The 27524-nt window shown below is 37.2% G+C and overlaps 1 protein-coding gene across 1 annotated transcript in view; it reads left to right on the top strand.

Moving 5' to 3' along the window:
- Window positions 1–27524, top strand: part of XRCC4 (X-ray repair cross complementing 4) — a 287574-nt gene that overhangs the window by 3657 nt on the left and 256393 nt on the right. Inside the window, exon 2 of the mRNA XM_005683394.3 lies at window positions 25804–25952. Within this exon, the coding sequence (XP_005683451.1) occupies window positions 25814–25952 (139 nt within the window). The 5' untranslated portion in view covers window positions 25804–25813. The remainder of the gene's footprint in view (window positions 1–25803; window positions 25953–27524) is intronic.

The raw sequence follows: 27524 nt of genomic DNA, 5'->3' as shown, positions 1-27524 counted from the left end.
TGCTACATTTCAGAGGAGCTCCCATCTTGCCTCTGTACTTTACAAGCTTGCATAATAATCCTCTTTGGGTGTTTCTGTTTCACCAGATAGCTGGGAATATGTCTTACTCATCTTTGAGATGTTTAAAGCCTGGTACAAAGGATGTAGTCAGTGAATATTTTAATGCATTAATGGCGTGACCAAAGTTACTCAGCTAGGAGTTTTGATTTCAATCTGATTTCAATATAAGTCAATGCTTTATTTGCAATACCTCATTTTCAAGGAAAAAGGTGACTGTCTTCAAGACAGTTCTTCTTATATTAGTAGGAGGGTTTTAGTTAATGCATTGTATACCTCTGGGCAGTGTGCTCCTTGTCCTTTGTGAAGCTGCCAGTACTGATGAGAAAGTTAGTTGTGACTTTTTCTAAAACATGGGCTGAAATTAGTGAACAGAGGGTTGTTATAGTCAGCAAACTTTTAATATTGATGAAATTGGGCTCTTTATAGAAGAAAAACACCATTGAGACTTTTGTTGCCCAAAAGAAAAAACCATGTTAGAATTCCAAATGGTTGATGAGGCATTCATGCTTTTGCTAGATACCAGTATTGCCAATAGCTTTAAATTAAACTTTAGCCTTTGTGCCACTGGGAAATCCCAGGGTATTTACAACATTTTACAAAGATTTTCTCCCAGAGATATGGGAGTTTGCTCTTAAGGTTGAGTTAATAATGGTTGGTTTGTTAACATGATTTCTGATACTTGGCACAAAAATTAGGTGCACTAATTTTGCATATAAAACACTGTTTAATTCTAGATAATGAGCCAGACTTTCCAACTACCTTTTATGGCAGGCATTCTGGATTTTAACTGCTCTCTGAATATTGTCATCATTTTTACAGTCTGTAAACCAGTCTTTTGTAAATTTGTCTAGCTTTTAGGACTAACGAAAAGGGAAATAATTTAATTCTGTAAATTCTTAAAACACTTCAGCAGCTTTCACCCTTAGCAATGGGATTGAAAATAATGATTAGGCTTAGAATTAAGAGTCAAAACAAGCATTACTTGGAGTACACTTCTGAATTTGTGCCTTGTTTCTCTGAGCTTTGCTAACCCTGCAACAGTGACCAAAATGTTGAAATAAGCAGGGACCTCAATCTGGTCTTTGTGTGAGAGGATGCTATTAGCTTAATTGTAATTTTGTAAGAAGAGTTAATGAGAATTTTATTGAATACAGAAAAATCTTTCTCAATTGGCAGAAACAAGTGGCTGCCAAGACATAAGATGCAGCCATTGTTGAAGAGAGTCTGATCAAAGTGTCCTGATAGTATAAATATTGACGTGCTGAGACATGTCAATATTTACCATAGAATCTGGAAGTTGCCAAGTTCCTGTTTAAGAAATATGACCCTAGCATTGGACACAGTATATCAATAAATAAGGATCGTGCCCAAATGAACAGCTGCTCAGAGAAAATCTCAGAGAACATGTGATAACATCTGTCTAAACTTTAGGGCACTTTAAAAGTTAAATTTAAAAAATTTATTGATTCTTTTTTGGTAATTTGTAGGTGGATGCTTATATAATATAGTGTATTAATATAGTTCCGTATATGGGTTTGACTTAAGTATTTTTTTCTAAATTACAGCATGCTTGGTTGAAATTTATAATTTTGTAAATTAGTTGTGCTATGATACTCATCTCTAACTTGAATTTAAAAAATCTTGCCTTAATATTGTGCTTAGGAACTGACTTCTTCATTTAGAGCATTTTTCTTACAGAAGTTGGCTCAAATCATAACATTACTTTTGGGAACCAAAAGTTTGTGCTTTGAGAATTTAGCAGTAGAGAAAATATACGTTTTTGAAGTTTAACTGTAATGAGGAAATTTATCCTGATTATTATATGGCAACTATGTCTCAGAAGAAAATGTATAGGGTAATGAGTGACTAAGGTAAATATGTTTGCTTAAGTATCACAGATCACCACTGTTAATTCCCATGTGAGAATCACTGTAACTTAACAAGAATATTTAATGAAAAATAGTTGTTTGAAACCTTTATATCAGGTCGCTAGAACCACACAAACAACCTTGCATCTGTTTTACAGATTTCTAGAAGGTTAAATTTAGCATTCTTAGAGTAATAATAGTCCAAACAGTCCTGGAAAAGCATGAACCATGGCTATTGGGACAGGTCCTCTCATCATTTCTCATTTCTGATAGTGAAGATTGATAGCTTTTATACAGTAATCTAATTATGTTACCATATTGTAATGTTTATGTTACATTACAATATAATGTCATGGAGGTTTGTGACATTGTGCAGGAGACAGGGAGCAAGACCATCCCCAAGAAAAAGCAATGCAAAAAAGCAAAATGGCTGTCTGAGGAGGCCTTACAAATAGCTGTGAAAATAAGAAAAGTGAAAAGCAAAGGAGAAAAAGACAGATAAACCCATTTGAATGCAGAGTTCCAATGAATAGCAAGGAGAGATAAGAAAACCTTCCTCAATGATCAGTGCAAAGAAATAGAGGAAAGCAATAGAATGAGAAAGACTAGAGATCTCTTCAAGAAAATTAGAAATACCAAGGGAACATTTCATGCAAAGATGGGCTCAATAAAGGACAGAAATGGTATGGACCTAACAGAAGCAGAAGATATTAAGAAGAGGTGGCAAGAATAAACAGAACTGTACAAAAAGATCTTCACGAGCCAGATAATCACAATGGTGTGGTCACTCACCTAGAGCCAGACATCCTAGAATGTGAAGTCAAGTGGGCCTTAGGAAGCATCACTACGAACAAAGCTAGTGGAGGTGATGGGATTCCAGTTGAGCTATTTCAAATCTTAAAAGATGCTATGAAAGTGCTGCACTCAATATGCCAGCAAATTTGGAAAACTCAGCAGTGGCCACAGGATTGGAAAAGGAGTTTTCATTCCAATCCCAACAAAAGGCAATGCCAAAGAATGCTCCAACTACCCCGCAATTGCACTCATCTCACACACTAGTAAAGTAACGCTCAAAATTCTCCAAGCCAGGCTTCAACAATACATGAACTGTGAACTTTCAGATGTTCAAGCTGGATTTAGAAAGGCAGAGAAACCAGAGATCAAATTGCCAACATCTGCTGGATCATTGAAAAAAAAGAGAATTGCAAAAAACATCTATTTCTGCTTTATTGACTATGCCAAAGCCTTTGACTGTGTGGATCACAATGAACTGTGGAAAATTCTGAGAGAGATGGGAATACCAGACCACCTGACCTGCCTCTTGAGAAACCTGTATGCAGGTCAGGAAGCAACAGTTAGAACTGGACATGGAACAACAGACTGGTTCCAAATAGGAAAAGGAGTACGTCAAGGCTGTATATTGTCACCCGGCTTATTTAACTTCTATGCAGAGTACATCAGGAGAAACGCTGAGCTGGTTGAAGCACAAGCTGGAATCAAGAATGCTGGGAGAAATATCAGTAACCTCAGGTATGCAGATGACACCATCCTTATGGCAGAAAGTGAAGAACTAAAGAGCCTCTTGATGAAAGTCAAAGAGGAGAGTGAAAAACTTGGCTTAAAGCTCAACATTCAGAAAACGAAGATCATGGCATCCAGTCCCATCACTTCATGGCAAACAGATGGAGAAACAGTGGAAACCATGGCTGACTTTATTTTTGGGGGCTCTAAAATCACTGTAGATGGTGACTGCAGCCATCAAATTAAAAGATGCTTACTCTTTGAAAGAAAAGTTATGACCAAACTAGACAGCATATTAAAAAGCAGGGATATTACTTTACCAAGAAAGGTCTGTCTAGTCAAGGATATGGTTTTTCCAGTAGTCATGTATGGATGTGAGAGTTGGACTATAACGAAAGCTGAGTGCTGAAGAATTGATGCTTTTGAACTGTGGTGTTGGAGAAGACTCTTGAGAGCCCCTTGGCCTGCAAGGAGATGCAACCAGTCCATCCTAAAGGAGATCAGTCCTGGTTGTTCTTTGGAAGGACTGATGTTGAAGCCTAAACTCCAATACTTTGGCCACCTGATGCAAAGACCTGACTCATTTGAAAAGACCTTGATGTTGGGAAAGATTGAAGGGAGGAGGAGAAGGGGACGACAGAGGATGAGATGGTTGGATAGCATCACTGACTCAATGGACATGGGTTTGGTTAAACTCCGGATGTTGGTGATGGACAGGGAGCCCTGGTGTGCTGTGGTCCATGGGGTTGCAAAGAGTTGGACACGATGGAGTGACTGAACTGAACTGAATGTTTATATTGTGAACAGGGAATGATGAGTATGATTGAAATCATATATTTGTTTCTGTAAACAACTTGATAAACATGGAAAAACAAATTAGCTTAGAGGTTCACATAAAAAACTTAATGTGTTCAGTATATTAAAGATAGAAGTGAAAAACACATTTTAAAATTTAAATTGACTGAATATCTCTTTCAGCGAGGCATTGCCATTATTTTGAGTAAGATGTTGAGTTTTTTGGAGAAAACATTAGAATTGTTAATTAGTATTTTTAAAACTTGGGAAACATTTTTTGCCCTGTAACCAAGACTTGTACTTTTGGTTTGAATAGACACATTTTGATTGTTTTTTTTTTAGAATCTTAGTGCCTTATACAAAATATTTACCAATTGTCGTTTTGAACCACCTGTTACTGGTTATTTATTATGTGGTGACAACGAAGTCCCAGTGTTTTCGAAATGACATGTGTTTTGGATTTGATAAGAATGGAAGCATATTAAGTTGAAAATGTAAAACTTCCTGTTTGATGTTGAGTATTGTGAGTTCAATAGAGTGCTTCCTGAAGTATGGTACACACACTATTGATGGAATATATACGTTTGCTTACTTACAGCTTATGTTGCAGATACTTTAAGATAATTGAGATCCACATAAGCAATGAGCAACAGTGAGGATTCATCTTGAAATCTCTGATTCCAAAGCCTGACACAAGATAGCTTAAGCAAAAAGGAATTTCTTGGCCTCATACCTAAAACATTCACAATTAGATCTAGATTCTGTAGCTGCCGTAATCAGATCTGAGCTGCTGGCCACCCCTCAGTTCTGCTTTCTGCTTTCTTTGTTTTGTTCTAAACAGCTCCAGTTGTACAGCCTCATAACATCAAATCTCTATGCCTTAGATGCAAATAAAAGTCTTGATATTGAGCCTTACAAGTTTTAGTTTTCCTAACTTGAATCATGTACTCATCTTTGAATCATTTCCTGGAGATTAAAATGTAATGTTGGTTTAGTCCAGATATGTATTCTACTGCAATTTGGGATTAAAGTCAACTTGCTCATACCCTGTGGATGAGAACAGTGGAGGAGGGGGTGTGTGGCACTCAAGGTTTTGTTGCTATGAGTAGGGCGTCTGTATTGAGTAATGCAAACCACCAAATTCTCTCTAAATGTTGGATAACTGAACACTTTTAACCTGAATTGGGTAGGGCATGGACCAGGCACTGATGGCATTTTCTGACAAATGTTTAGTTATACCTAACAATACAGAACTCTTCAGTTGGAAACGGAGAAGGAAAACTATCAGTGTAAACTAACATCATTCAAATTGGTACAGATTAAGTGAATTCAGCCATTTGAGCTAGAATTGCTTATTGATTTGTATAATAGGTATTTGACTCATATTGGTTAGATAAAAAAATTCTGATGTCATAAGTCTAATGATGTGTCATAGGATGAAAAATTTTGGAAAGTTTCAGTATGATTATTACTTCTGGTTTCTTTATTGTGGATATTCTGTGCAGTCTTTGAATATACATATAAATTGGCTCATATATTGAATATTTTTTCAATTAATTTTTTCACATTTTGGCCTTAAGACCAAATTCTTAGTGTATAGCTAATAAATATTGAAATAATTTTAGCTATTTTGATTACCAGCTTCTCAATCAATTATTCAAAACAAATTTTATCCTTAGTATTAATATATTTGATTCATTGTTGTAAAATAAATTTACCAATGCATTATGCACCAGTGTCCCTGGCATAATATTTATCAGATAGAAGTATATGCTGTGACTAGTAGTGAATTAATACTTATTTAGTTAGATTCCTAAATTTTGAAGTATTAATTATATATATAAGAATGTATTTCTAATAGATGATATTTCCTTTTACGAAAGTATCCTGTAACAAATAATTATCCTGATGGTCAAAGAACACTTATTGAAACCATTTTTTCTTTTTACACATTTTATTATGGGAAATATCAAACATATGTAAAAGAAGAGAGAATAATGATTTCACATTAGCACAAGAGTTTTTTTGCATTCCAGTCCCCTATAATGAAAAGGACATCTTTTTTGGGTGTTAGTTCTAAAAGTTGTTGTAGGTCTTCATAGAATCATTCAACTTCAGCTTTTTCAGCTGCATGGGGCATAGACTTGGGTTACCGTGATGTTGAATGGTTTGCCTTGGAAACGCACAGAGATCATTCTGTCGTTTTTGAGATTGCATTCAAGTACTGCACTTCGGACTCTTTTGTTGACTATGATGGCTATTCCATTTCTTCTAAGGGATTCCTGCCCACAGTAGTACATAAAATGGCCATCTGAGTTAAATTCACCGATTCCAGTCCATTTTAGTTCGCTGATTCCTAGAATGTCAACGTTCACTCTTGCCATCTCCTGTTTAACCACTTCCAGTTTGCCTTGATTCATGGTCCTTACATTCCAGGTTCCTATGCAATATTGCTCTTTACAGCATCAGACCTTGCTTCCATCATCAGTCACATCCACAACCATGTGTTGTTTTTGCTTTGGCACCATCCCTTCATTCTTTCTGAAGTTATTTCTCCACTGATCTCCAGTATCATATTGGGAGTTATTTCTCCATATTAAAGTTATTCTCCACTGATCTCCAGTATTATATCATACCAGACCTTTTAGAACTAACAGCCAATAAAGATGTCCTTTTCATTGTAGGGGACTGGAATGCTAAGCTAGGAAGTCAGGAAAAACCTGGAGTAACAGGCAAATTTGGCCTTGGAGTACAAAATGAAGCAGGACAAAGGCTAATAGAGTTTTGCCAAGAGAGCACACTGGTCATGGCAAACACCCTTTTCCAACAAAACAAGAGAAGACTCTATATCCATGGACGTCACCAGATGGTCAACACTGAAATCAGATTGATTATATTCTTTGCAGCCAAAGATGGACAAGCTCTATACAGTCAGCAAAAACAAAACCGGGAGCCAACTGTGGCTCAGATGATTAACTCCTTATTGCCAAATTCAGACTTAAACTGAAGAAAGTGGGGAAACCTACTAAACCATTCAGTTGTGACCTAAATCAAATCCCTTATGATTATACAGTGGAAGTGATAGATTTAAGGGGCTAGATCTGATAGACAGAGTGCCTGATGAACTATGGACAGAGGTTCATGACATTGTACAGGAGACAGGGAGCAAGCCATCCCCAGGAAAAAGCAATGCAAAAAGGCAAAATGGCTGTCTGAGGAGGGCTTACAAATAGCTGTGAAAAGAAGAGAAGTGAAAAGCAAAGGACTAAAGGAAAGATATACCCATTTGAATGCAGAGTTCCAAAGAATAGCAAGGATCAATGCAAAAATATAGAGGAAAACAATAGAATGGGAAAGACTTGAGATCTCTTCAAGAAAATTAGAGATACCAAGGGAACATTTCATGCAAAGATGGGCTTAATAAAGGACAGAAATTGTATGGACCTGACAGAAGCAGATGATATTAAGAAGAGGTGCCAAGAATACACAGAAGAACTGTACAAAAAAGGTCTTCATGACCCTTTTAGTGACAATAGTGTGGTCACTCACCTAGAGCCAGACATCCTTTAATGTGAAGTCAAGTGGGAGTTAGGAAGCATCACTACAAACAACGCTATTGGAGATGATGGAATTCCAGTTGAGCTATTTCAAATCCTAAAAGGTGATGCTGGGAAAGTGCTGCACTCAATATGCAAGCGAATTTGGAAAACTCAGCAGTGGCCACAGAATTGAAAAAGGTCAGTTTTCATTCCAATCCCAATGAAAGGCAATGCCAAGGAATGCTCAAACTACCGCACAATTGCACTCATCTCACACGCTAGTAAAGTAATGCTCAAAATTCTCCAAGGCAGGCTTCAGGAATATGTGAACTGTGAACTTCCAGATGTTCAAGCTGGTTTTAGAAAAGGCAGAGGAACCAGAGATCAAATTGCCAACATCCGCTGGACCATTGAAAAAGCAAGAGAGTTCCAAAAAACATCTATTTCTGCTTTATTGACTATGCCAAAGCCTTTGACTGTGTGGATCACAATAAACTGTGGAACATTCTTAAAGAGATGGGAATACCAGACCACCTGACCGGCCTCTTGAGAAACCCGTATGCAGGTCAGGAAGCTACAGTTAAGAATAGGACATGGAACAACAGACTGGTTCCAAATAGGAAATGGAGTACGTCAAGGCTGTATATTGTCACCCTGCTTATTTAACTTCTATGTAGACTACATCATGAGAAACGCTGGGCTGGAAGAAGCACAAGCTGGAGTCAGGTTTCCTGGGAGAAATACCAATAACCTCAGATATGCACATGACACCATCCTTATGGCAGAAAGTGAAGAAGAAATAAAGAGCCTCTTGATGAAAGTGAAAGAAGAGAGTGAAAAAGTTGATTTAAAGCTCAACATTCAGAAAACTAAAATCATGGCATCTGGTCCCATCACTTCATGGCAAGTAGGTGGGGAAACAGTGGAAATTGTGAGAGACTTTATTTTTTTGGACTCCAAAATCACTGCAGATGGTGATTGCAGCCATGAAATTAAAAGATATTTACTCCTTGGATGGAGTTATGACCAACCTAGACATCATATTGAAAAGCAGAGACATTACTTCACCAGCAAAGCTCCATCTAGTCATGGCTGTGGTTTTTCCAGTAGTCATGTATGGATGTGAGAGCTGGACTATAAAGAAAGCTGAGTGCTGTAGAATTGATGCTTTTGAACTGTGGTGTTGGAGAAGACTCTTGAGGGTCTCTTGAATTGCAAGGAGATCCAATCAGTCCATCCTAAGGGAGGTCAGTCCTGGGTGTTCATTGGAAGGACTGATGTTGAAGCTGAAATTCCAATACTTTGGCCACCTGATGGGAAGAGCTGACTCATTGGAAAAGACCCTGATGCTGGGAAAGATTGAAGGCAGGAGGAGAAGGGGCTGACAAGATGAGATGGTGGATTACATCACTGACTCAATGAACATGAGTTTGAGTGGACTCCGGGAGTTGGTGTTCGGCAGGGTGACCAGGCGTTCTACAGTTCATGGGGTTGCAAAGAGTCAGACGCGACTGAGCAATGGAACTGAACTGATAACAGTTATCAGCTCAAAGCCCATCTTATTTCATTTATAACTTACTCAAATTTTACTCTTCTAAATTATTTTTAAACAAACCCCACACATCATATCATTTCATCTGTAAATATTCTAACATGTATCTTTAAAAAGTAAAGAAACTAGAGAAAACATAACCACAATTCTTTTAATATACCGTAGAAAATTAACAATTGTTCCCTATTGTTATCAGGTGCCTAATGTGTCCTTAAATTCCTCAGATTACTGCTTCATAAATTTTGATAGTTTGTTGGTTGAGTCATGATTTAAATAAGGTCTTTAAATTGTACTTACTTATGGCTTTTAAGTCTTTTTTAAATCGTCCAACACTACCCTGCCCTTGCATTGAAGTTTGTTGAAAAAATGTGGGTTGGTTTCCCCATGAAATGCCCCACAATGTAGATTTTGCTGATTGCATTGCTTGAGTGACATTTTACATGTTTGTTCAACCTTTGTGTTTCGTGTAAATTGGAGGTTTGATTTTATTTATGTTGTAAGTGTTTTTTTTTTTTAATTTTAGCATGGGTATATCATTGGTAATGCTGTGTAGATATTAAAAGCTTTTACCAAGGAAATCAATGGGTTATGAATTATTTTTTGTTTTGGTTAAGCCAGTGGGTTATGAGTTCTTTTTGTTTATGTCTCAGTATACAGTAAGTTTGGCTTTAGGACAGAACTTGTATTAGGAAGTAAAAGAAGTCAGAATGTGGGGAATACACACACATACACAGACCTGTTTACTGGCCATACATTTGTCATTACTTAGTAACTCGTCATTTCTTTAATTTTAAAAGAAATTATGTTAGGAGTTCTTGTTTTGAGTCATGCATGTTTTCCCAAGGAATGTTTTCCTTTAGAATTTCATGAGTTCTCATTAGTAGAAGGATTGGCTGTCTGTGAAAATGCTTTGTTGTTAGAATAATCTGAAATAAAGCAGTTATTTGTGGAGAAGTTATAATAAGGTTGTATAAAAAACTTTGCCTCTACTTTTGAAGTCTGTACGTGGGATATTTTGGGTTACATATCAGCTGACGATTTAGAGTTGTGTTAATATATTGTGATAACTTGTTCATAGGTTAAGAAAAAACAATTCAGTACCTTGATAGTTATAAAGGGAGAAAATTCAGAGAGGCTGAGAGCCACGAAGTAAGTTAAGTATGAGACTTATAAAAAGGCTGTCTAGGGTGGAGACAACCTTTAGGCAGTATGTTGGATAGATTTGTTTTTGAATGCACTTCTATCTTTACTACTCCTTGCTGAATTTCCGTTTTCTTATTTTAGAATGGTTCTGAAGATTTCAGCAATATAGCATAATTCATTTTGTTCCCTCACTGACAGTGCCATAGCTTTAGCTTTTAGGAGAAATGAATGATTTAGTAAAGCTCTATCTGTATCATACATTATAATTAGTTATACATGTACCTTTATTTTTCTGTGTTTATCTAATAATTTTTGTTCCCAGATTATTACTAGTCTCTTTTATTTTTTCCTGAGTTGAAGAAATTATTAGATATTAAACCAGATATACCTGAACTGAATGTTTTCACTTAACTCTCTATGATCTTCATGTCCTAAAATATCCTAATTTGATTGAATCTTATTGCCATCAGTTAAATAGATACCTCTATTACAGAAAATTTCCAATCAAGCTTTAACCAAAAATTCAGTTCAGTTCAGTTCAGTCGCTCAGTTGTGTCCGACTCTTTGCGACCCCATGAATCTCAGCATGCCAGGCCTCCCTGTCCATCACCATCTCCCAGAGTTCACTCAGACTCATGTCCATCGAGTCCGTGATGCCATCCAGCCATCTCATCCTCTGCCATCCCCTTCTCCTCCTGCCCTCAATCTTTCCCAGCATCAGGGTCTTTTCCAATGAGTAAACTCTTCACATGAGGTGGCCAAAGTATTGGAGTTTCAGCTTTAGCATTAGTCCTACCAATAAACACCCAAGACTGATCTCCTTTAGGATGAACTGGTTGGACCTCCTTGTGGTCCAAGGGACTCTCAAGAGTCGTCTCCAACACCACAGTTCAAAAGCATCAATTCTTTGGCACTTAGCTTTCTTTATAGTCCAACTCTCACATCCATACATGACCACTGGGAAAACCATAGCCTTGACTAGACGGACTTTTGTTGGCAAAGTAATATCTGTGCTTTTTAATATGCTATCTAGGTGGTCATAACTTTCCTTCCAAGGATTAACTGTCTTTTAATATCATGGTTGCAGTCACCATCTGCAGTGATTTTGGAGCCCCCAAAAATAAAGTCTGACACTGTTTCCACTGTTTCTCCATCTATTTCCCATGAAATGATGGGACTGGATGCCATGATCTTAGTTTTCTGAATGTTGGGTTTTAAGCCAACTCTTTCACTCTCCTCTTTGACTTTCATCAAGAGGCTTTTTAGTTCCTCTTCACTTTCTGTCATAAGGGTGGTGTCATCTGCATATCTGAGGTTATTGATATTTCTCCCAGCAATCTTGAGTCCAGCTTGTGCTTCTTCCAGCCCAGTGTTTCTCATGATGTACTCGGCATAGAAGTTAAATAAGCAGGGTGACAATATACAGACTTGATGTGCTCCTTTTCCTATTTGGAACCAGTCTGTTGTTCCATGTCCAGTTCCAACTGTTGCTTCCTGACCTGCATATAGGTTTCTCAAGGGGCAGTTCAAGGGGTCTGGTATTCCCACCTCTTTCAGAATCTTCCACAGTTTATTGTGATCCACGCAGTCAAAGGCTTTGGCATGGTCAATAAAGCATAAATATATGTTTTTCTGGAACTCTCTTGCTTTTTCGATGATCCAGCGGATGTTGGCAATTTGATCTCTGGTTCCTCTGCCTTTTCTAAAACCAGCTTGAACATGTGGAAGTTCACGGTTCACATATTGCTGAAGCCTGGCTTGGAAGAATTTTGAGCATTACTTTACCAGCATGTGAGATGAGTGCAATTGTGCGGTAGTTTGAGCATTCTTGAACTTCCCTGGTGGCTCAGAGGGTAAAGTGTGGTATGATGTGGGAGACCTGGGTTCAATCCCTGGGTTGGGAAGATCTCCTGGAGAAGGAAGTGGTAACCCACTCCAGTATTCTTGCCTGGAATATCCCATGGATGGAGAAGCCTGGTAGGCTACAGTCCATGGGGTCGCAAAGAGTCGGATACGACTGAGAGACTTCACTTTTAAGCATTCTTTGCCATTGCCTTTCTTTGGGATTGGAATGAAAACTGACCTTTTCCAGTCCTGTGGCCACTGCTGAGTTTTCCAAATTTGCTGGCATATTGAGTGCAGCACTTTCACAGCATCATCTTTAAGGAGTTGAAATAGCTCACCTGGAATTCCATCACCTCCACGAGCTTTGTTCGTAGTGATGCTTCCTAAGGCCCACTTGACTTCACATTCCAGGATGTCTGGCTCTAGGTGAGTGACCACACCATCGTGATTATCTGGGTTGTGAAGCTCCTTTTTGTACAGTACTCCTTTGTATTCTTGGCACCTCTTCTTAATATCCTCTGCTTCTGTTAGGTCCATACCATTTCTGTCCTTTATCAAGCCCATCTTTGCATGAAATATTCCCTTGATATCTCTGATTTTCTTGAAGAGATCTCTAGTCTTTCTGATTCTGTTGTTTTCGTCTATTTCTTTGCATTGTTCCCTGAAGAAGGCTTTCTTATCTCTCCTTGCTATTCTTTGGAACTCTGCATTCAGATGCTGTATCTTTCCTTTTCTCCTTTGCTTTCTTCTCTTCTTTTCACAGCTATTTGTGAGGCCTCCTCAGATGGCCATTTTGCTTTTTTACCTTTCTTTTCCATGGGGATGATCTTCATCCCTGTCTCCTGTACAATGTCACGAACCTCCGTCCATAGTTCATCAGGTACTCTATCAGATCTAGTCCCTTAAATCTATTTGTCACTTCCACTGTATAATCATAAGGGATTTGATTTAGGTCATACCTGAATGGTCTGGTGGTTTTCCCTAGTTTGTTCTATTTAATTCTGAATTTGGCAAGAAGGAGTTCATGATCTGAACCACAGTCGGCTCCTGGTCTTGTTTTTGCTGACTCTATAGAGCGGCATTTTCAAATAACAGCAGTTCTCCAAAGTTGATTATGGCCATCATTTGTCCATGTTTTCTGAGCAAACAATGTATCCTACTAAAAGATACAAAATATTTTATACAACATTATTTTTGAAAGATTGATTATTTTAGTGTCTGGCTTTAGTTTGGAGTTAAATCCCTTTTAATAATGAAAAACATTTACATCAGTGGGTATCTTTTTGGATATCTGTGTTTCTTTAATTTGTTGGACATTCTTGTACCTTGGCCAAAGAGAAGTATTCATGCAGGCAGAATTGAATTTACTAATATGCATTTCACTTGTTAATTAAAGGTAATTTTCAAGGCATTGGAACATTATCATTGTTTTTAGTGAATCTACCAGTTTATTTTAGGTATTTCATTTTATGAACACAGGATTCTTCATGTGAACATATTCTTAGTATCTCTTGTTTTTATTTTGGGCCTGTAATATTTTTTAAACATAAGAAAATGTAGAAACTTCATATATTATCTACCATGTATTAACATATCTCTTCCTTAGTTTTTAATTAGTACTTTAGCTCCTATCTAGCAAAATTATATCCCATCTTGTATTTTAGTTATAATTTTGTAGAACTCTATTTTGTCATGTGTTTGTAACTGGATTAAAAGCTTCTGAGGGAAGACAACATTGCTCCTTTTTTTTTTTTTAGACCTACTGTGTTTCTTGTTGAGCCTAGTTTGCACATAGTGCTTCCTCAGTGAATGTTTGCCTGGTAACAGAGTGGACTTTTTGTAATTAGGTTCCTTCAAATAGATGTCAGTTCATTATTTCAACCTAATGGAAAGCTTGGTTTTCTTCTATGTAGTGACTCTGAAAGCTTCCCAGGTGACCCTAGTGGTAAAAAGCCCTGCCTTCCAGTGCAGGAGATGCAGGAGATAGAGGGGCGATCCCTGGGCCTGGACCACCACCCGGAGGAGGGCATGGCACCCCACTCCAGCGTTCTCGCCTGCTGAATCCCAGGGATGGGGGAGCCTGGTGGGCTGCTGTCTATGGGGTTGCACAGAGTCGGACACGACTGAAGCGACTTGGCAGCAGCAGCATTCTATTGATTCTTTTGAGAAAGTGTGTAAAAAAAAGAAGTCTTTTTTTTTTCTAAGCAATGTGATATTTCTGACTTCTTCCTAGTGAGAAAAATCATCACTGATAATTCTATGTAGTTTGAATATTATTGATGACTTTCATTGTATTTTATAGGCATGAACATTTCTGATTCATTTCTATGTCAGAATCTTTTTAAGGATTTAGCTTCAAAATTGATGTTCTGTTGTAGTCAGGAGATAACAATGGATTGAATATTTTTCTGATTAATATGGTTAATTTTTTAGCTGTACTGTTCTTACTCATTCAGTTGCATCCAACTCTTTGCGACCCCATGACTGTAGCCTGCAAGGCTCCTCTATCCATGGGAGTTCTCCAAGCAAGAATAGTGGAGTGGGTTGCCATGCCCTCCTTCAGGGGATCTTCCCAACCCAGGGATAGAACCCAGGTCTCCTGCCTTGCAGGTAGATTCTTTACCATCTGAGCCACCAGGAAGGCCTAATTTCTTAGCTGTGCAACCTTATTTTTTTGCTGCCTGCTACAGGTATTGGCTCCCAGACACTGCCATTACACAGTGTAGAAGCACAGACTCCAAAATCCTTATACCTTAATAACAAATGACTCTAATCTAGGTTAACTTCATTGCTTACTTTATTCAAATGTAGAGGTCCAAACATAGGAAGTCAACACAGTGGTACTAGAATTCTGAAGCTGCCAAAGTTCCATTTCAAAAAGTCAATAGATATATACTCTAAACTCACTGTTGAGCAATTCATTGGGCATAATTCAGCTCTGAGCCTCTTTACTCAGGAGGAAGAGCTGGCAGAATCTCTCTGAATACGATGATCCTGATATCCTCCCCATATTATGTCTTCTTTCTTTTTCCTCCAGTTGGGGAATGAGATGATTGACAGTAAGATCCTTGGAGGTTGATCATAACTGCTTTCAGTGCCCCTGGACCTTCAAACAATTGATAGATATTCATAGGTATAGACTCGAGGTGTTTATTTTAGGAGAGTAAATAGCTTAAGCAAAAGTGCAGTTGCAAGGGTGGATACAGAATTCCTACTTAACTTTAGCTCTTAGACCTCATTTCTTCCAGAAAGCTTCCTATGACTCTGTCAGTCTGAGTGTGTCTAATCAGGGTTCCCTAGTTAACTCTTCTACTTCTTTATGGCTCTTACCACAATGTTTGTAACATGTGTTTGTTTGATTCTCTCTTCATGAGATTATAAATGTTCTGAGTTCAGAGGATATGTCTATTTTATTCACAGATCTATTCCCAACACCTATCATACTACCTGTTGTCAGACAGGATCTAAATAAATGCTCATGTTTGACTTGCCATGTTTCAAAAGTCACTATTTGTGAGAGGCCAACTTGGACCTTTTTATCCAGTGACATTAGGAAAGATCATATTTCTTAGGTAAAGATTCCCTATTCCAAGAATGTGGGGATAAAATAATTAATTTCTGAATTAGTAGAGGTTATACACCAATAGCCTTACATAAAGCTGGTCTAAGGCTGTTTTGTTTGGAGCATTGGTGTGTTTTCCACCACCATTTATCAGTTCCTCAATTCTCTTGCACCAACTGAGTATCCAGCAATTCAGTTCAGTTCTGACACTGTCTACCTGGAGTTAGTGTCAGTTATATAGGTTAAAAGACTGCCCTCACTTTAGATGCGAGTTGCAAGTTCTGAGTCACCCATACTTCTGATGTGCAATAAATTGGTGGTTCCCATTGATTATCTTTTCAGGATTGATAATTTGTTAGAATGGCTTACAGAACTCAGGAAAATACTTTGTTTTCATTTACTGGTTCAGTAAAAAGGATACAGCTGAGGAATGACCAAATGGAAGAAATGCATAGGGCAAGATTTGGAAGGTTAGAGTGCAGATCTTCTGTGCATTGACTGAGTGAGCTGCTCCCCAGTATTTTGAGTTGTTTATTAGCCCAGTGGCATTCCCCCCTCCCCATTTCTTTGTTCCAAAGGTTTTGTAGAGCTCAATCTCCAGCTCCACACTCCTCTCTGGAGGAGGGTTGGGATTGAGGTTAAAAGTGCCAACCCTTTAATCTTTTGGCCTTCCTGGTGACCAGCCATATCCTGAGGCTAGTGACCCACCCTAAGTCAGCTTATTACCATAAACACCGAGTCCATGACTACTGGGAAAACCATAGCTTTGACTATTTGGACCTTCGTTGACAAAGTGATGTCTAGATTCGTCATAACTTTCTTCCAAGAAGCAAGCGTTTTTTAATTTCAGGGCTGCATCTTTATGGGGTCACTTGTAAGTTTCCCATTTGCCATCGTCCCCACTCTTCATGCAATGAACGTGCATGGGCTTACACCTGACCTGCAGAGCCCTTGCAGACATTAAGACTCACACTCTAAGTAAAATGTACGAGTCTTGGTTTAAAATTTAGGAATACAAATATCCATTCAATTTGAAAATGCTTCACCTAGGGGGACTCAGAACTGAATCTTTTCTTTTACCTTGAAACCTCTTTCTACTAGAATTATCCAAACTATGTTCAGAGATGTGATTGAAAATGTCTTAGACTCAGCAGTTATGGCAAGGCAGATATGTATGTAATTATCCAACTAAGTCATGATGTCCTGTTTATATTAATAACAGTATTATTTGAAGCACATGACATTCTCATCTTTGTAGCTTAAAAATTGTTACATATTGGCAATTTCATGTGGTTCCTAAATATTTTTGTGTGGCTGAATTAAGTAGTATCACCAGTTGAGGATATGTCATAGGGATTCTTTTGAGGGGAGTTAATTCTCATTTGTACCCCAGTCTTATCATTCATCCTGTTGTTTGCCATTAGAAAATAGGCCAATAAATGAGTATAGTTGTAAGTAAATGGTGGATTTGTAATTGGGGAAAAGTACAGTACAAGTCTTGTCTTGTTTTCATACAAGTGCTTTTAGTTACATTTCAGTTTTGAGCAGCACATTTTTCAAGTAGAAAGAACTGTTGTGTGATCAGACCACCCAAAATGGCTGTTCTCTTGCTTTGTACGTCTCCTGCTAAACCAGGGCCTGCTTCACTTGACTGACCTTCTAACATACTTGCCCCAAGCCCCAGGTAGTGACTGTTCTTATCAAAGTGATGGTAAGGGGGCACGCTTTTCTGCTACTTTTCCTGAGGAACCCATCTGATGTCAGTTTCCCCAAAGATATACCCACTGAATGCAGAGTTCCAAAGAATAGCAAGGAGAGATAAGAAAGCTTTCCTCTGTGACCAGTGCAAATAGAAGAAAACAATAGAATGGGAAAGACTAGAGATCTCTTTAAGAGAATTAGAGATACCAAGCAAGGAAACATTTCATACAAAGGTGCGCACAATAAAGGACAGAAATGGTATGGACCTAACAGAAGCAGAAGATATTAAGAAGAGGTGGCAAGAATACACAGAAGAACTACACACAAAAGATCTTCATGACCCAGATAGCCACAATGGTGTGATCACTCACCAAGAGCCAGACATCCTGGAATGTGAAGTCAAGTTGGCCTTAGGAAGCATTACTACAAACAAAGCTAGTGGAGGTGATGGAATTCCAGCTGAGCGATTTCAAATCCTAAAAAATGATGCTGTGCAAGTGCTGCACTCAATATGCCAGCAAATTTGGAAAACTCAGCAGTGGCCACAGGACTGGAAAAGGTCAATTTTCATTTCAATTCCAAAGAAAGGCAGTGCTAAAAAATGTTTAAATTACTCCACAATTGCACTCATCTTACATGCTAGCAAAGTAATGCTCAAATTCTCCAAGCCAAGCTTCAGCAAATTCACATGAATGATGAACTTCCAGATGTTCAAGCTGGATTTAGAAAAGGCAGAGGAACCAGACATCAAATTGCCAACATCTGTTGGATCCTCGAAAAAGCAAGGAGATTTCCAGAAAAACATCTACTTCTGCTTTATTGACTACGCCAAAACCTTTGACTGTGTGGATCACAACAATTTGTGGAAAATTCTTAAAGAGATAGGAATAGCAGACCACCTTACCTGTCTCCTGAGAAATCTGTATGCAGGTCAAGAAGCAACAGTGAGAACCTGACATGGAACAACAGACTGATTTCAAATTGGGAAAGGAGCACGTCAAGGCTGTATATTGTCACCTTGCTTATTTAACTTCTATGCAGGGTTCAGTTCAGTTCAGTTCAGTCTCTCAGTCATGTCTGACTCTTTGTGACCTCGTGAACCACAACACGCCAGGCCTCCCTGTCCATCACCAACTGCCAGAGTCCACCCAAACCCATGTCCATCGAGTCGATGATACCATCCAACGATCTCATCCTCTGTTGGCCCCTTCTCCTCCTGCCCTCAATCTTTCCCAGCATCAGGGTCTTTTCCAGTGAGTAAGCTCTTCACATCAGGTGGCCAAAGTATTGGAGTTTCAGCCTCAGCATCAGTCCTTCCAATGAACACCCAGGACTGATCTCCTTTAGGATGGACTGGTTGCATCTCCTTGCAGTCCAAGGGACTCTCAAGAGTCTTCTCCAACACTACAGTTCAAAAGCATCAATTCTTCGGCACTCAGCTTTCTTTATAGTCCAGCTCTCACATCCATACATGACCACTGGAAAAACCATAGCCTTGACTAGACGGACCTTTGTAGACAAACTAATGTCTCTGCTTTTTAATATGATGTCTAGGTTGATCATAACTTTCCTTCCAAGGATTAACTGTCTTTTAATTTGATGGCTGCAGTCACCATCTGCAGTGATTGTTGAGCCCCCAAAAACAAAGTCTCTCACAGTTTCCACTGTTTCCCCATCTATTTCCCATGAAGTGATGGGACCAGATGCCATGATCTTAGTTTTCTGAATGTTGAGCTTTAAGACAACTTTTTCAGTTTCCTCCTTAACAGATGGTATTGCATATAGGAGTCTCTTCACTCTTTCTGGAATTTAAATATGATCAAGGTGTCAAAACTTTGAGCCCTAAGAGATCGTAATTGCTAAATTTTTAGTGAGAAAGTACTGTTGCTTAAGATAATATTGTATTTCACAAACTGTCTTATCTCTTCATTTCTGTGTGTCATTCTCATATGAACTCTGCCATTAGAACTGAAGTATTCTTGTGAACATTTAGAAAGTTTCCACAATGTTAAGTATGCTCTTGTTCTTTCCACCAAGGTTACTGGTAATCAAGAGTATCCATGTAATAAATTAAAAAAAGTCATAGTCTTGGAACTTTGAGTCCAATTTTATGGGTGTTTTGGATCTAGGCCTTAGATTATATGTGGGGAATTTATTTAGGCCATTTTACTGTTTTTTAATACTCCATTGGGTAAGAGAAAGGAAAGTAGAGGAAGTAGAATTTGAACAAATCACTGAAACTAATGATTATTAATGGTGTTTGCAAAAGATAAGCAGAGGAAATGAGCAGTAATATGATAATCTGGAATGCTAGCAGCTGGCATTCCAGACTCATAAGGGATAATTGAGAATAGTCTATATTCATGGCAAAGATGCCTTAGATTTTAGACTTATTTTGTAGTTCTAGTGCTTTATTCCTAAAGCATCAGATTGTTTATTTAATGTCTTCCTTTAAAGTCAGCTGTATATTACAGATTTTTGATCGATTATACCAACAGTCTTAATTAAATTCTACTCTTACTTAGGGTAACCAGCCATTTTAGATTGCCTGGGGTTGTTGATTTTCTAGGACGTTGGACTTTCAGTGTTAAAACTGGGAAAATTTCAGGGAATCTTGGACAGATGGTCACCTTCCTTTCTTTCAAAATTAACTGAGTGGAGAAAATCTCGATATGATAAAGTTATTTAATCACCCTGTAAATTCTTTACATTTAAAGTTTATAAAATTTTAACTTGAAAATGTTATTTCAGGAAAGCATTTCTTCTATGGAAGGTTAGTTTTGTTTTAATTGCTTTGGCATTTTAAATGTAAATTGATTTCTTGGTCATTTTTCAAAAAGACCTTAATTTATCCTTTGGTTAAGAAGATAACAACAACCAGCAAGGTGATATGCTATTAATAATGAAAATGGTAGAAATAAACTAATTAAAAATACTCAGTGTGGGAATTCCGAAAAGATAAACATGGATAATCAGTGCTTTTAGAAAAGTACTAAACAAATAAGAAAACAGTCCTCTTCTTTTCTGAAATTATTGTGTGATGTTTGTTTTTGAAGTAATTAGCCCAATGACTGTTGCATAAACCTTTCTTTCCTTTTTATCTAGCAATAATATATAGTCCTGTCCTTGAATGCTTGTAGTATGATAGAACTTTAAAAAATTTATCACCACACTTTTGGTATATATTTTTCTTTTCCTCTTTTTTTTTAAAAGGAAGGTCAAACAAAATAGTGTGATCAGGCATCTAATTACAGACTATTAACAGCATGTGCTGTGTGCTAATCTTTATTCTGAACTCACTTTAGGTATCAGCCTACTTTTCTCAACAAGGGGGCACTTAAGTTAATTGCTTCATTAGAAACATGCATTTAGCCTTTTCTGATCTGTAAGTACAACTCCTTGGCATAGCTGCAGAAGTTTGAACACCTGCAGCCCAAGCAGCCTGAAAGGAAGCCATAACTTACTATAAAGGAAAATGAAAGAAGCTCAAGTTCAAAATGGTGTTATCAATGATACAGTGTAGTCACTAACTTGAGCTGACCTAAGAGACTTGGCTTCTGCATGGCTTCTTATCAGCATCCAAAAGGGCATACAAAATTCTTTGTGAACTAATTTAAAAAGCGTCTTGTTTATTCAGAAGCAACTGTGAATGATATTTGTTCAGAGTCTAGATCACATCAATTGCATACCAGCCAACAACTTATTTCTCTTCTAAGAGAGAAGCCAAGTATCAAAGATACAAAGTACTAAAGATAAGCTTCTCAATTCTCAACTGTTCTGAGCTCTCAATAAAGCTACTGATGTACAAATTGGGGCGGGACCCAGCTGTTCCCACCTGCAAGCTTGTCTCAGATCCTTGGCTCTGGCTGGGAGAGGTGCTGATACTAGTCTGACCTTTAGTGCCCTTAGAAAACAAAACACAGGCTTTCTTATGGCCCTGATCAATCAGTCCTTCCAAGGAGGATTCCACCCCCTTTCTTCAAGTACTAGTCTTGAGGCAAAAAACCCCACGGCTATATTTCTGTTAAGTGCTGGTGAAAGCAAAGAGATCCTTGATTCGCTCTTACTGAATCTTAAAAGACATTCCAAGTCATCTTTTTTTCTGTTTCTGTGGTTGAGTCTTAGAAATTTTGTATTTGATAGTTAATGAGGTGGTGACCTCAGTAAGTAAATGAATGAAGTGCTTTCAAAATTGGTTCAAATAGTATATTATAAGGAAATTAAGACTCAGTTGATATAAGGAAAACATTTATAAGGCTATTGAGCCATAAAATACTTATAGGATACTGAGTTGTCAAATTTGGACATTTAATATATCAAGTCCTTAAGTGTGGTAACATCCAAAATTTCAAATATGAGTTCACTAGAATAACAGAATCTTTAAAATAAAATCATTTATTTTGCTTTCATTTAGTTTATTTAGTTTGATCATTCGATTTATTTTCTGTGGTAAGTATCTAGAGTTAATCAGAAAATTGGAAAATATCTCAAACATAAATAATTCAAAGATCTCAAAACTAATATATGACCCCTGAATGTCTTTTTAACATTATTGAGATTAAAGCCTTTTATATTATTGTGGAAAGCAGGATTTACTGATAAGCATCTGAAATATTGAATTTTAAATTATTTTTTCTATAATTAGATATGTGTTACTTGTTTCAAACAAGCTAAGAAATAGCAGTGATACCAATTGCTGTTTTAGGGTATTTCTGAGTTACACTAATGGTAACAATAGCCAGGGTTCTTCAGGCACATTTTAAGAAGAAATGGTCTATATAAGTGTGTGTGTATGTACATTCTGTAGAGGCAAAAAAAAAAAAAGGCCTATATCAGTAGTTTGTATTACCTTCTGCCCTCCCAGAATTGTGGGATTTGGGTCCATTAGAATTATGTAAGCCTCTAAGTATGTCTTTTTCAATGATTGGCATAGAAAAGCAGTAACAGGTTTTCCAGTCATTTTCAAATTTGGGAATTACAGAGCAAGTGGGGTAATTTACTGCATGTTTAGTGTATTGACTTATTGATTTAAAAGAGAATATTTACAAGTGGATGAAGCATTTCAGAATTAAGTACCTCTAGGCAAAGAAGACCTCAATGTAGGAAAAATTATTGACTAAATGAAATATTTAAACATAATTATATTTTTTTCAGTGATTATGTTGTAGTCAAACCTACAAATTTGCATATTTAAAATATGTTAGCATACTTAATTGATGTGACTGCAAGTATGGTTATCTTATAACTGTTTTTTTCACTGGGAAGAAGAATAATTTTCTGAGTAAACTTTAGGTTAGATATTATTGCTAATTCATCTATTTAGAGGTATATTACACTCTTAATTTTAGATATTTTTTTCTTTCATTCTGGCCATTTCTCTGCTTCCTTGTACTTTTTATGTACAGCTCTAGTATTCTATAATTAAGCATGCCTCTCAGCCTACCAGCAGACAGAGAAATCAGCTTAGTTTTGTGAAGAGCTGACAGAATGAGTTGTTTTTATTTTCATATTCACTTGTTGAGAAAAATATGATGCTTTATTTATGAGAACATAATAGTTTTAAATTGAGAAAGCAGATTAAAATAGCTTAACAGTTTGGCTTTGATGAAAACTTATCAGTTATTAATGAAATAGCAATTAATAATTTACCTTTGGAGTATCATATTATTTAAATTGGTCATAATAATTTGAGGCAATTTTATGCTGTTCCCCCAAATAAAAGATTGGAGTACTCTTTTACCTTTCTTAGGATCATCTGGTAAGAGATTCATGCTATGTGATTAAAGAATAACTCTCTCTAGTTTTTCATCTTTGAAGTGTGTGCATTGTTCCTGGTTTTGACTTTTTATGTTTTTTTTGGCATATTTGTAATTTTTATGGTATTTCTTTAGTTTTGTTTGTTAGCTTCTATAGCTTGTTGTGCTGTGCCATGCTTCGTTGCGCAGTCATGTCCAACTCTTTGTCACCCCATGGACACATGGGGAGCCTGTTCAGTGCCTCTGTTCATGGGGATTCTCCAGGCAGGAAAACTGGAGTGGATTGCCATGTCCTTCTCCAGGGGCTCTTCCCAACCTAGGGACTGAACCCAGGTCTCCCACATTGCGGGCGAATTCTTTACTGCCTGAGCCACTAGGGAAGCCCAAAAAGACTGGAGTGAGTAGCCTATCTCTTCTCCAGGGGATCTTTCCAACATACGGATTGAACCAGGATCTCCTGCATTGCAAGTGGATTCTTTACCAGCTGAGCTACCAGAAAAGCCCTTCTATAGCTTAAGGTTTTACAAGGACTCTCTTGGTACCCTTATGACTTAAATGGAGGTACGAGCAATACAGCCACCTAATAATAGCAATTGATGTCTGAGAATCTTGTTTCTAATGGCAAGCCACAGAAGTCCAATGCTTCAGCTTGTTCTACTCAACATTTTACATAAGTGATTTTAATACTAAGAGGTTATCAAACTTTCAAATGGCAAAACCATAGAGAGATTATAAATGTGTTGGATCACAGTAACAGAATCACTATTCAATGAACCTTGACAAGCCAAGTATATAATATGAAATTGCACACCTGCAAAGAACAAACAAAACAAAAATTGAACCTTGTACACATATTCAGTCACATGATTTATGACTAAGGTAACCTAGCATTGCAATAAGAAAGGATAGTCTTTAATACATAGTGCTGGGTCAATTAGATATCCACATGGAAAAAATCTAGTTTGATCTCTTCTTGACAATTGAAGTACAAAATTCAGTTCCAGATGAATTGTGGATCTAAATATGATACATAGAGTTATAAAACTTTTAGATAAACATAGAAGAACATCCGTATGGTCCATATAGTCAAAGCTATGGCCTTTCTAGTAGTCATATATGATATAAGAGTTGGACCATACAGAAGGCTGAGTGCCAAAGAATCAATGCTTTCAAACTGTGGTGCTAGAGAAGACTCTTGAGAGTTCCTTGGACTGCAAGGAGATCAAACCTGTCAATTGTAAAGGAAATCAAACCTGAATATTCATTGTAAGGACTGATGCTGAAGCTGAAGCTCCAGTACTTTGGCCACCTGATGTAAAGAACTGAATCATTGGAAAAGACACTGATGCTGGAAAGATTGAAGGCAAAAGAAGAGGATGGCAGAGGATTTCAGTAAGAACATCAATATGAAAAATACAACTTAAGCATTGGCAAGATTTAACAGATATTCCTTAAAGTAGGATGTTCAAAGTGCAATCAAGATATGAAAAGAATTCATATCTTTAGTAATTAGGGAAATGTGAATAAACCACAATGTGGTATCACATACCCACCAAAATGGCTAAAATTATAAAGATGGGAAATGTGTCTAAGAACATGGAGTGATCAGAACTCTCATATACCAAGTGTGTAAATTGGTACAAACCTTTTTGACAATTTTTGGCTGTGTGGTACTAAACCTGAGCATATGCTTATCCTTTGATCCACAGATTACACGCATATACTCATAGGTACATACCCAACAGAAAAACTTAGGTATTTGCTAGCATGTCTGTGGCAGCACTATTTGTGATAGTCAAAACCTGGAATGTACTCAAATGCCTGTCAGTAGTGGATAAGTGGATAAATAATTGTCCCATATTATTGAATATTGTACAATTGCGAGCATGATCTACAACTCTAAGAAACATTTCTTAGACATAATGCTGAACAAAGGAAGCCAGACACAAATAAAGTGCTGTATTACATTTATGTGAAAGTGCAAAAATAAAATGCAAATCTCAGTCAAAGAAAGTAGTTTTGGGGAACATAGTGACTGGAAGAGGGGTGTTGTAAGAATGAGTTCTGGGGCCATCATGTGCTGCTTCTTGATCTAGGTACTGCTTATATGGATTTGTTCAGTTGAAAAGCTTCCAAGTTGGATTTTAGATATGTGCTTCTGCCTGGATATAAATAGTTCAATGTTAAGTTTTTAAAATGTTGAAGATAGTAATTTTTATTCAGCTATACAACTTGGGCAAATCATTTCCCATTTATGAGTCTCTGCTCTTCTTATTGGTTAAAATTGTAAATCAATATTGAATAGAACTGTGATTTACTGAGTTTATGGTTGGCTATTAAACAGCTTTTTGTTTTACTTATTTCCTTAGTGCTTTGTATAACTCAAGAGACCAATACAGAAAAGTCACTATTTGATAGTCACAGTTTCTTGCAAAAATATTTATTTTTTCTTTTATGACAGGTGATCAGAAATGGAAAGAAAAGTAAGCAGAATCTATCTTGCTTCTGAACCTGATATAATTCATTTTCTACAAGTTGCTTGGGAGAAAACACTAGGATCTGGTTTTGTTATTACACTTACTGATGGGCAGTCAGCATGGACTGGGACAGGTAATATTAAAAGTGAATTTTTTAATAAAAATTAATGTAATGTGCTATATTTCAGTCCTCAGTGCTACTTCAAATTAAATATTTAATTGATATTGGTTAAAATTAACATTTACTTGTTACTGCTGTCAAATTTACACATAGGTTTGTAATATTAATGCTGTTTTCTATAAGTGACATTAATAGAAATGAGGAAAAATACCCTTTTGAGTCATAGTACTTGATCAGAGTTTTAAAAATTATCTCTTATATATAAAACATATAAAATAGTATTTTTTATATGTATCATTTCTTAGCACCCCAGGGAAATACTGAAAGGAACAGGAGGGTGAATTGGCTAGGCCAAAGCTTAGGAAAGTGAAGTGGTATTTGTTTTCTTTTTATTTCATATTATTGTTTGAATTATTTTCCAGTGAACGTAAACTACATTTGTAACAAAATGAAAGAGAACTGTTAATAATAGCTTAAAATTTTGTAAACCATGTTTCAAACCCATATGTGGGTTTTTGGCTATTATTTTATGAAATCAACTTTTGATTTTTTTGTCTTTGGTAATAACTGGATTAAAGATTTACTGATCTTGGCCCTGCCCATTAAAGCAAGACTCAGTTTTCTCCACAGTCAGTCTCTCCTATCAGGAAGATTCCATAAGCCTCTATCCTTATCTCTCAGAGGAGAGGCAGACAGAATGGAAGCCACAATCACAGAAAACTAATCAAACTGATCACATGGACCACAGCCTTGTCTAACTCATTGAAACTATGAGCCATGCCATTTAGGGCCATCCAGGATGGACAGGTCATGGTGGAGAGTTCTGACAAAACGTGGTCCTCAGGAAAAGGGAATAGCAAACCACTTCGGCATTCTTGCTTTGAGAATCCCACGAACAGTATGAAAAGGCAAAAAGATATGACACCAAAAGATGAACTAACTCCCCAGGTTGGTAGATGCCCAATATGCTACTGGAGAAGAATGGAGAAATAACTCCAGAAAGAATAAAGAAATGGAGCCAAAGCAAAAAGAACACCCAGTCGTGGATGCAACTGGTGATGGAAGTAAAGTACGATGCTGTAAAAAACAATATTGCATAGGAACCTGGAATGTTAGGTCCAAGAAAGTAAATTAGAAGTGGTCAAACAGGAAATGTCAAGAGTGAATGTCGACGTTTTAGGAATCAGTGAAATAAAACTGAATGGGTGAATTTAACTCAGATGACATTATACCTACTACTGTGGTCAAGAATCCCTTAGAAGAAATGGAGTAGCCCTCATAGTAAATAAAAGAGTGTGAAATGCAGTACTTGGATGCAATCGCAAAAATGAAAGAATGATCTCTGTTTCCAAGGCAAACCATTCAGTAACACAGTAATCCAAGTCTATTCTCAACCACTAAAGCTGAAGAAGCTGTAAGTTGAACAGTTCTATGAAGACCTACAAGACCTTCTAGAACTAACAACCGAAAAAGATATCCTTTTCTTTATAGGGGACTGGAATGCAAAAGTAGGAAGTCAAGAGATACCTGGAGTAACAGGCAAAGTTGGCCTTGGAGTACAAAATGAAGCAGGACAAAGGCTAA

This window comes from Capra hircus, chromosome 7 (assembly GCF_001704415.2).
Source record: "Capra hircus breed San Clemente chromosome 7, ASM170441v1, whole genome shotgun sequence".
Classification (NCBI taxonomy): domain Eukaryota; kingdom Metazoa; phylum Chordata; class Mammalia; order Artiodactyla; family Bovidae; genus Capra; species Capra hircus.
The sequence above is the reverse complement of the archived record's forward strand: the minus strand, read 5'-3'. Positions and strand labels throughout refer to the sequence as shown.